At 38.9% G+C, this 10544-nt stretch overlaps 1 protein-coding gene across 2 annotated transcripts; it reads left to right on the plus strand.

Moving 5' to 3' along the window:
- The first annotated feature begins 1681 nt into the window (after positions 1-1681).
- Positions 1682-10047, plus strand: GTF3C6 (general transcription factor IIIC subunit 6). 2 transcript variants are annotated; one of them, XM_017828584.1, is made up of 6 exons: positions 1682-1827; positions 3234-3314; positions 5621-5684; positions 6224-6268; positions 6399-6509; positions 9404-10047. In XM_017828584.1, exons 1-6 carry the CDS (start codon positions 1759-1761, stop codon positions 9697-9699), a joined length of 666 nt encoding a protein of 221 aa, XP_017684073.1. In that variant the 5' UTR covers positions 1682-1758; the 3' UTR covers positions 9700-10047. The 2 variants fall into 2 exon arrangements, with proteins under 2 accessions (XP_017684073.1, XP_017684068.1); XM_017828579.1 differs by having other exon boundaries at positions 1734-1827; positions 6396-6509.
- The last annotated feature ends 497 nt before the right edge of the window (positions 10048-10544 follow it).

Genomic DNA, 10544 nt, shown 5'->3' on the forward strand with positions numbered 1-10544 from the left:
ACCACATTAGTATGTAATATTCTAAAGCAAGCTCTACGAAAAAATAATTAAAAATGTGAAGCTTAACAGAAAATTAGATGAAGCCTAATGCTGGCTTCCCAAAGAACAATCCTACCAAACTTATTTGATATAAGATCAGTGATTTTTCTAGGAAAAGCAGAAATGCATTAAATCACACCTACCTGGACACAGTTAAACACTTACTGACATTTATATTTATCTTATGGAAGATAAGTAGAGGCCAGAGAAAAATTTACAGTGAACTCCCTTGTGATCAGTTTTTATTTAACATTTAAATAGATGACTTTGACACAACAAGTAGCAAGACACTTTTGGTACAAAATCAGAAAACACAGCATATGGAAGGAAAACAGGGAAGAATTACATTACAAAACCAGTGTGAGACTGAGGACTATGGAGTGCAAAATTATTGGAATATATAAAATTTTCTTGAGGAAGGATGTTCTTTAATGTTTGATCTTTGTATAGTTTCAAGCCTAACCAACAAGAAGTGAGATTTAATCCATGAAACAGAGAGCAGCTAACAAGCTCTAAGTGATGTTCATGTATTAGAAAAACAAATTACTTGTTGGTAAATTGCCTTGTTAAGATTTAGGGCTTGACATGCTTCAATGTTCTCGGACCTAGAGGGGAGTTACCAAAACTTGGGAAGAAGGATATACCAATATACTGATAGTGGACACAGAGAATACAGGATTTACGGGCCACAAGGACATTTGACAGAATCCTCAAGGAAGAAAGTAGTAAAGCCAACTCAGCAATTGTGCTGAAATCAGCTCCGACTGGGTGAAAGGTAATTCCAGCAGGAGATCATGACCACCAACTCATGGGCCACTGACCCAAGAAACCCACTGACTCAGAAGAGAAAGCCTGAGCATGGGACTAATTAGCATGAGAAACGAGAGAATCATTAACCAACAGACGACAGAATACTAATTAATAGGAGTACTATGTAACTTGCAGCCAATGAACACTAATTCCTTTGTTTGCTCAAGTGTATGAATAGCAAAAGGTTTTGTTAGTTGGTGTACTTGATTCGTGGAATACCACCAAACACCCAGGCATGTGCAACTCTGAATTAAATAATCAGTGTCTCTCTCGAGTGTGTAATTACTGGCTTATTGCACAACAAGTAACAAATCTGATTTTTGTGGACAACAACGTCCTGTACTTACAAACACACAAGTCAAGAAGATATCTCAGAAACCCACGGCAGATGGAAATCAGGCAGGGGGTGTATTTAAACCTGACAGGATCATCAGAAAGCATCAGGCAAAGGACATAACCCACTGAAATGAACTGTATATTTTATTATTTAATTATTTGATAAAACCTTTCTAAATCAATGGTCTGTACCAGAAGCAGTGCATTACTTATGTCAAGAAAAAGGTGTATGTGACAGCCCTTTCTCAAAACAAACAAACAAACAAACAAAACAAACGGAGGATGATGGAAGATATTTTAGGAATCTCCATTTTCCAGTACCACTTCTGAGATTCAAGAAAAACCTGCACAGCATTTGGGAGAGCCAAACAGTAATTTTTTATTTATTTTTTTTTTTTTAAATATTCAGCGCAGGGTCAGAGCTGTGTACCGCCGAAGCAGCGCAGGCCCTGGCACAGCCCGCCCAGGGGCGCTGTACCGGCGAGGCGGGGCCGCTCCCGCTCTAAGATGGCGGCACCGGCACCACGTGGTGCGCGCTGAGGCGCGGGCGGGGCTCGGGCGGGCGCTGGTGATATGGCGGCGGCGGCGGGCACGGGGAGCGAGGGCGAGAGGAGCGATGAAGCGGAGGAAGACGAGGTGGAGGTTGGTGCACGCCGACATCCCCCCAGCCTTAGGGGAAGGGGCCGGCCCCCCGCGGGGCGTGTCTCGCCCGTGGCCCCCGCCTGGCCCTTCCCGGCCCGCCCCCTCTCCGCCCGCTCGGCAGGGCAGGCAATAATGGGGCCCGGTGTGGCTGTGCCCGGGCTGGCGGCGGGGCTGGGCACAGAGCGAGCGCTTTTCCCTGGGTCCGGCGGGTTTTTCTGCCCCTGCAGCGGTGCTGTCGCCAGAGGTGCGTGGTTCCGGCGGTTCTGCTGCAGATTTTCTGGAAAAGGGCGCTGTCAGAAAGAGATCTTCCAGTTTCACTTGCTTCCTGACCTCATAAAATCATAGAACGGTTTGGGTTGGAAGGGACCTTTCAGATCATCCAGTTCCAACCCCCCACGACGTGCAGGGATGCCACCCCCTAGACCAGATTGCTCAGAACCCCATCCAACCTGGCCTTGAACGCTTCCGGGGATGGGGCATCCACAGCTGCACTGGGCAACATGTTCCAGTGCCTCATCGCCCTCGCAATAAAGAATTTCTTCCTAATATCTAATCTTTCAGTTTAAAGCCATTCACCCTTGTCCTATCATTACATGCCCTTGTAAAATGTCCCTCTCCAGCTTGTAGTTCCCTTTAGGTACTGGAAGTTGCTGTAAGGTGTGCCTAGAGCTTTCTGTTCCCCATGCAGAACAATCCCAACTCAGCCTTTTCTTGTAGGATAGGTATTCTAACCCTCTAATCATCTTGGTGGCCCTCTTCTGGACTCACTCCAACAAAATCCTAAAATACAAACTTTCTCTTCTATTATTATGTATATTTATGCATGTGTAGTAGATGGTGACTCTTAAAAGCTCTTGTTTTCCTTGAATATTTTTCAAGGCAGACTTTTTTTTGCTTTGTTTTTGCATTTTGCTTACTCAAAATTGTAAGGAATTGCATATAGGAATTAATTTCAGAACAATATGTTATAAAAAGTAACTATTTCAGTTAACACGTTGCTTAACCTCCCCTGTGATGTCATATTTAGGTATGCACTAAGGCTTTAGGGAAAAAAATTAGTTTGGAATATGCAACTGGTCATATTGTTATAATTCATAAATCACCATATTGATGCTCATTTTTCAAGGGTGGAGAAAAGAGCTCCATTCCTATCTAGGAAGAAAAGGCCAGGAAATTAATGTGTGAAACGGGTGTCTGATGGATCGCTGCATTTCCCTGGGTATTACAAGAGCTGTCTGTCTCTTGATGAAATGTCAAATAACTCCCATTTGGGGTCGGTTTATTCTGAAGGTCTGGGTCTTTGTATGCTGTTCTGTTTGGTTTGGGTTGTGTTTTGGGGGGCTTTTTTTTCTTTCCCCTGAATTCAGATATCTGTTACAGGTGTACATTATAAACTTATCTTGTAGGAGCAGCTGGTCATGGTGGAACTATCAGGAATTATTGATTCAGGCTTCTTAGAAAAATGTGAAAACAAATGCAAGATTTTGGTGAGTGATTACAGCACAATAGGAAAGGGGTAAGTCATTATAGATGTGAACAAGGGACTGACACTGCTTCTAAACTTCTTGACATTAATAACATTTATATCAAATCTTTGATAGAGAATTACGTGTGCTGTACTTGGCTGGATATTGTGGGCTCTATTTCAGAAACAGCATAAGGTTTTTGAATATAGTATTGTGTAAATATAAGGAAACTTTTTCAGAGGTATGTATAAGTTAGTACCAGTATCCGCTCCGATTTCAAGCTCTAAGTTATTTTTTAAAAATTATGTATTTCACATTAAAAATGTGATTTTCATTTAAAAATATACATTGCTAAGCACCCTTCTTCAAATAACTTAAATACATCTGACAGGTAGAGTCAAAATCTTTCTGATTTGCACTGTATTTACAATGTGTTTTTTTGCAGAGACTGCCTGGCAAGTTCAAGTTCTGTAAAGGATAACTGGTTATTAAGCATTTGGTAAACAATTTGGGATGTTGTTTGCTTCACTGTGAGGTTATTATAAGAATCTGGTTTACCTGTCCTTTTCCTTTTGAGTTGTTTAATCAGTTTCTCTGAATGGGACAGATGCTATTTGCCCTTCAAACCCTATGTAGACTATGAGAGCTGTCTAGATAGTACTAGTACTATTGATTTGCAAATACTTTCTGAAAGTAGACCTTTATTACAGACAGAAAAGATGGAAGAGAACATCTGAGTGTGCCACTGATCAGAATATATGTGGGGTGGTAAAGTCAGTTTTGAATGTCTCAAATGTAGAAACAATCAAAATTCATAAATGATCCATCTTTGGATGGATATGCTTTTATAAGCAGATTTACTTCCTGGATCTGCCCTAATTCTCTTGGAATGTATTACACACGTGATTCATTACTGGTGGCTGAAATGGCATATGCTTCAGTAGTGTTAATGGGATTCTTTTAAATGTTGTGCTTTGAGATTCTCATGTAGTTATCCTGTGTGATATCCTGTATTTTATGGAATTTACCATATAGTGCCTCATCTTCAAAACTTTTAGCATCTGCTTATCTTCATGTCCTGAATAATTCTGATGTTCACAAGGTACTTTTCAAAGCCATTTTGCCTTAATTAGTGTAGTCTGTTCAGACATTGGTTTTTATCAATCTATAATCTATAAGTATAAATCGTATTAAGAGATAATACATTATATTATCATATATATATATATAAGTATATATATGTATTTGGAAAGCCTGTGCTGTAGAGGAAGGGAATGAGCTGATAGAAGTACTGCCTTACCCTCCCACTCCTTGTTTAAAAAAATGCAATAACAGCACTTTCCAACTCCTTCATGATATAGACACAGAAATCAGAGAAGCTTCTGCAATGGTTTATGCTGGACTTCTTCACCTTGTGTATTTTCCAAAGGCTTTTGAAAATTTCTAGAACTTGCATTAATTGGAGCTTGGAAAATAACATCTTTTTCGTGCAAACATATACATTTTTGTTAATTTGAAATGGAGGTTACATTAATTTCCTAGAGGAAATAAACAGTAACTTAAATAAACTGTAACTTAAATAGACCATTGGCTGCAGTTTGATCTAAATTTATTTTAACATACTAGAGCATTTCCTATGACAGTTCTATACTAGGTTCTGCTACGATTACTAGAAGGGTATTATCTGGTATATTTTTGTATTTAATATAGTTAAAGTGACGTGTTTGATGATAGTCTGAAAAAATGTCATTACATTTTATTAACAGTGCACTGATTCTACAGTAAGATTGGCTGAACCCTTTGTAGCAGTTGTTATCACTGCTTAACTAAGCCTCCTACAAAAACAAAGAAAACTCCTTCTCCCCCCATCCCAGATGTTTAACATTGCAGAAGACCTCAGGGTCAATTGTAATGACTAAAACTACTTTTATTACATTTTTTTGAAAACTAATAAATATTAATCTAATTGCATGGTTTTTCGCAAGTCTGCTAGCTTCTGTAAAATCATATCCTCTGCAGAAATCTCTTGTCCACTTCCATAAATCCTGTTTTAAAGATGTACTTCTCTTCATATGAACCTGGCAGTTTGAGAAAGCTTTAGAGACTGGAATCCATTCCTTTCCTCTAATAACAAAAGAAACTTTTATCTTGCATTTACTTATTTTGTTCTTTTTACCTTATGGTTTGGAGTTTTGGTCCAATTGTCTTTACGAGGAATTGATGTAATCTGGATTCTGCTATGTCTGTCTTCTCTGATTGTATAGCGAGAAATTTGCCTGGGCTAATAGAGACTTGACAACTGTGCAATTTTGTCCCTCTTTTTGTAGGGAATAGAGACAGAGAAGCCCATTTTACAAGTGGACAGATATGTATTTGCAGGAGAATATGAAGGTAGGAAAAATTACGATGAATACAGTCTCTCCTTTTTCATGTGACCCAGAGAGCTTTCTTAACATTAGTTAATTATCCTGCAATTGGTCCTATGAGATGCTGAAGTTCTGGGTGGTTGTATAACACCATACAGAGCAGCAGCAGTCTGAGTTCACTGCTAAATTAACCGTGCATCTGTGGTACTTCCTGGGAAGCAGGCCTGGAAGCTGACTCCAGGGTGCACCAGCTAGTATGTCAGCAGACAGACATACGGGACATAAAACACCTTAAAGTAAGTGCCTGTTGTCTTCTGTGTAAGCAGGACTGACGTGTTGTACAATCTGTAGTTCTCTCATTTGCCTTACGGTGACAACGGTGGCCTGGAAGAAATGGTCTGGGATCCTCCTGTGATACTCCTGTCTGTTCCTGAGTTGGCGGTGTGCTTACTAGGCTTTGTGAGGGGCTGGAAATCAGAACATTCACGGAGTTGGACCAGTGGGTACAGTATCTGCAGCTGATATAAGTTGGTCTCTAAGACTTTCTCACTTTGATTTACGTAGATACCTTGGGAACCTGTGTGGTTTTTGAAGAAAACACAGAGCACGGTAATTGTTGTGATTTAATCCTGTTCATTGTGGTAGCTGGGGAGCTTAAAAATACTTATTTCAGTTGATAGTGGAATTCACTATAATGATTGGGGTCTGGGTATTGTTTTTTCTCCTCTCTTCTCAGTAGATGCGGAAGGCAACCAAAAAGTACAGCTGAAATACAAGTGTCACACAGTGAAGAAGTTGAACATGACACGGACCCTTCTGACAGAAAAGAAGGAAGGCGAAGAGAATGTTGGTTAGTGCCTTTATGCATACAGACATGGATGACATATGCTTGGGAACATCAGCCTTTATTAAGTGTTTGATTCAAGAGCATGTAGAAAGTTAAGGGAGCTTTCTTCTTTAGGCAGCAAATATGTATATTTCAATGCAAAAGTACAAAACACACATGGAAAGAGGAGAGAGATACTCCTTCTGACCAGTGCTGCCTCCAGAAACGGCTAGTAGGAGACTCCTACAGAAGAGTTTAAGAGCAGGGCAAACACGTGCTGATGTACCCTGGTGTGTTTTTCTGTCATCTAAAAGTTTTGAAATTGGAGATGTTGTTTAGTAGTTCTTTGTTGATTTTGTTTTTTCCTACTTTCATCAATTTTTCTAATTAATTTTTGAGTCTCTGTGACTGTTGAAAATAGTAGTAAGTTCCATGTTGTATGTACTAGAACCGAATTGTACTTTCTGAATTTACAGTTAAATGCAAATGAGTTTAACTTGCAACAACATACCTAGAAGACCATTCATATTGATTTTCATCGTGTAGGCAGAACTCAGTGCTCATATTTTTGTTTTTTATTTTAGTGGTGCTTTTTTATACAGAAGTTAGTACTTTTACATAGTGAAATATTGAGTATCCTACTATATATGGTAGTATTCATTAGCAGTATCCTATTGCTTTTAATTGCTTTTTTCGCTCAAGTCAGCGTTACTGAGTCATATTTTAAAAATATGTAGCCATTTTACATTAAATCTGAGTAGTCAGTTGGACATTGGTCATAGGAGATATAAAATGAAATGTCATCTACAATCTAACCAAACATCAGCATTCTTATCAGCACCATGTACCATTTCTTCTCTCCATATATTTAACTATTATTAAACAAACTATTATTTTAAAAGTACAATAGACTAGAGAATATTTTGCTTAATAAAAAGGCCTTTTTTGTTCTGGAACAGCAATAATGATGATACTTGCTGAAAAACGTTTTTGTTTCTGTACCCTAACAGAAGTTTAATGTTGTGCATGCAGAGTAACTACCATGTCTTGTGAATTAACAACATGTAATGCATAAAAATTGAAATGGGAGGGGAATCCCAGTTCTATTTAAGGTCTGTTCCAAGAGCTTGATACACCTGAGTTTCGAGGAATGATTCAAATTCTTGCACTAATTCTAATGTCATTCCTTATCACATTGCCAGATGTTCTAAAATTTAGGTGAAGAAACATTCTGTTCTCTTTATTGCATTTGTAAAATGTTTTCTCAGCAATTTGAATTATGTTTCAGTTATTTTAAGAGTCTAAGGGTGGTGTCAGACACTTAAATACAACAGGAACTCCCATACTGGATCAGAACAAATGTGGTTTTATTCCTGTATTGTATTTCTAACTGTGGACAATAGTAAATCATAGAATCATAGAATGGCCTGAGTTCAAAGGCCATGGGCAGGGACCCTTTCCACTACACCAGATTGCTCAGAACCCCATCCAACCTGGCCTTAAATGTTTCCAGGGATGGGGCATCCACAACTGCACTAGGCAACATGGGTGCCTCACCACCCTCACAGTAAAGAATTTCTTCCTAATATCTAATCTAAACCCACTCTCCTTCAGTTTACAGCCATTCCCCCTTGTCCTAGCACTAAATGCCCTTGTAAATAGTCCTTCTCCATATTTATTGTAGGCTCCCTTTAGATACTGGGAGGCCACAAATAGGTCACTTAAGCCTTCTCTTTTCCAGGCTGAACAATCCCAATTCTCTCAGCCTTTCCTTGTATGAGAGGTGCTCCATCCCTCTAATCACCTTGGTGGCCTGCCTCTAGACTCGCCCCAACAGGTCGATGTCCTTCCTGATCTGGTATAAATGGGTGTATAAGAAGTAGTAGGAGGGGACATACACATGAGTAATTTTTTTTTTGCTATCCTTCTGGTATTCAGCAGTTCATCAGTACCCTGACAAAAGTTCTCATTTGGACGACTATGTCTTTAGTCCATAAACGCTCTGTCATTTTTACTTGCTTTTTGAACCTGTTTATACTTTTGACTTCTTCCATTTTTATCACAGTTTTCAAATCACATTTCTGTTTGGAAAAAGTGCAACTTTACTATGGGTGTTCCTGATTGTTTGTCTGCTTTTGTGGTTGTTACAAATATGTGATCTGGTGCTTTCAATGAGTGTGTGTTACTTATTTTGTCATCAGAATTAGGAGATAAGTCAGTCCCTACTTGTTTTCCCAGGCCAGCCTTATAAACAGCTGTCTCCTTTGAGTAGAATTCTAGTCTCTGTCTTCTGTTGCAATTGTTTTATGATTTTTGTAGTTGTTGGTTACTTGGCTTCCCTTTTCCTGTATAGCTAACTTGACTCACCAATTCTTGTTTCCCTTTTCTAGTTTTACAGTGTGGGTTGAGCAGAACACAGCAACATAATATGGACATAGCATAGTTTTGTATCTTGCTGTTCGTGCTTTTCCTTACTTTCATAACAATTTTATCTCCCTCGTGACTGCTCTTTAGAGATGGAGCTGGTGACATAAGGAACCTTGCGCAATGTCTCCAGTATCTGGATAAGAACCTGTAGCTATATGTCTTGGAGAAATTGGTTTAGCCTGTGCATGTGTTGTTAATTTATCAACAGTCAAGTTTCTCTTCATTTTAAGATGGTCTTTCTTTACCAAATATCTTCCTGTTATTTGTAGCCTTGTTTACAAGGAAGATGAGTGGTTTAAGCCCCGCGCAAGGTTTGCAACAAAAATTAGTGTTGGTTCAAATTCTTGAAAGACATCCTTTTGTCCTAAGGAGTTCTTTTACTTAGATGTTGGTCAGCTCAGCCTTAATAACAGTGAACTTAGCTAAGAAAAAACTGCCGTTAACTCTTAACTCCTTTTGTCACTAATACAAGTTTTCCTTCTTTGCATCAGGTGGAGTGGAGTGGTTACAGATCAAGGAAAGAGATTTTTCCTACAGTAGGCCTAATATGATTTGCAGTTTTATGCGTGAAAAGGATGATTCTGAGGAGTCAGGCCAGACCCAAGACAAATTGACTGAAGAGTCAGAGGGAGAGGTGAGTGGTGAAGGAAATTCTGACATGAATTGTGATCTGGAGAAGCAGCACACCTTGGAAATAGATGCTTCTATTCCTCTGCCTGAAAGCCCTGCTTCTGGGACAGAGGAATCTCCTTCTGGAAATACTGCCTTAGAGGATGTCCCTTCGTGATATCAACTCTGATCTTGTCATGATTTTTTCACAGAATTAACAAGCCAACTTTTACAGGCTATGACATGATTTCCACTTTATCTGAGCAATTAATAATGGAAAAACAGACATTGTGTTCTTGTGCATTGCTTTTGTGTTTGAAATATAGTGGGAAGGGCTGAAGTGTTTTTAAAAAACTGATTTGAAATGTATGTATCTCTACCTCAAACTTGAACAAGGGGAAATGGTTACATAATTAAAAGAAACTCATTACTTAGAAAAATGTTGATGTATTGTACAGTCTGGAACATTTTGTAAAAATTAAAAAACATCAATGTTTAAAATAAAGTCTTGAATTTTTCAAATATAGCTTCCCCTTGTGTGTCATATTCAGCTGCATATGTGTCTGCTCTTGTTTGATTTTTTTTCCTTTCAATAACTGCAGTACAAATATGCCTTCTATTGACTGTTTGAATAGCAGATTGCTTAGTTTGGATTTTCTCTAGTGTCCTTTGTCTCCTTGATGGATCTTAGAAATCCTTCATGTGGGAAGAGACTTTAGGAGGTCTCTAATCTAGCTTCTTATATAAAATAGGGTCAACATTGAATTCAGGGCAAGTTGTTCGGGTCTTTGTCCACTCAAGTTTTGAAAACCCCTGCAAACTTGTCAGCAACTGAAACCTAGGTCTTAAAGAGGCATCTGTCACTCTCCTTCCCCCATTTTTTGTATAACACAATGTACAAAATAATACAAAAGGAAATGTGGTCCTCTCCCTTTTTATTTTTCCTCACAGTAACTTCTTGGTTCTAATATTCTCCTCTGGCATTTTTCTAAAGGTTTTTATACTTAAGATCCTGTACCCATG

This window comes from Lepidothrix coronata, unplaced genomic scaffold (genome assembly GCF_001604755.1).
Source record: "Lepidothrix coronata isolate B3197 unplaced genomic scaffold, Lepidothrix_coronata-1.0 Scaffold5, whole genome shotgun sequence".
NCBI lineage: Eukaryota > Metazoa > Chordata > Aves > Passeriformes > Pipridae > Lepidothrix > Lepidothrix coronata.

What these genes read in the sequence shown, in the direction of transcription:
- GTF3C6 (XM_017828579.1), top strand. Translation starts at nt 1,759, where the DNA reads ATGGCGGCGGCGGCGGGCACGGGGAGCGAGGGCGAGAGGAGCGATGAA. An exon ending in ATTTGCAGGAGAATATGAAG is followed by an intron (nt 5,685 to 6,223) that starts GTAGGAAAAATT and finishes TGATTTACGTAG; the next exon opens with ATACCTTGGGAACCTGTGTG. An exon ending in GGAAGGCGAAGAGAATGTTG is followed by an intron (nt 6,510 to 9,403) that starts GTTAGTGCCTTT and finishes TCTTTGCATCAG; the next exon opens with GTGGAGTGGAGTGGTTACAG.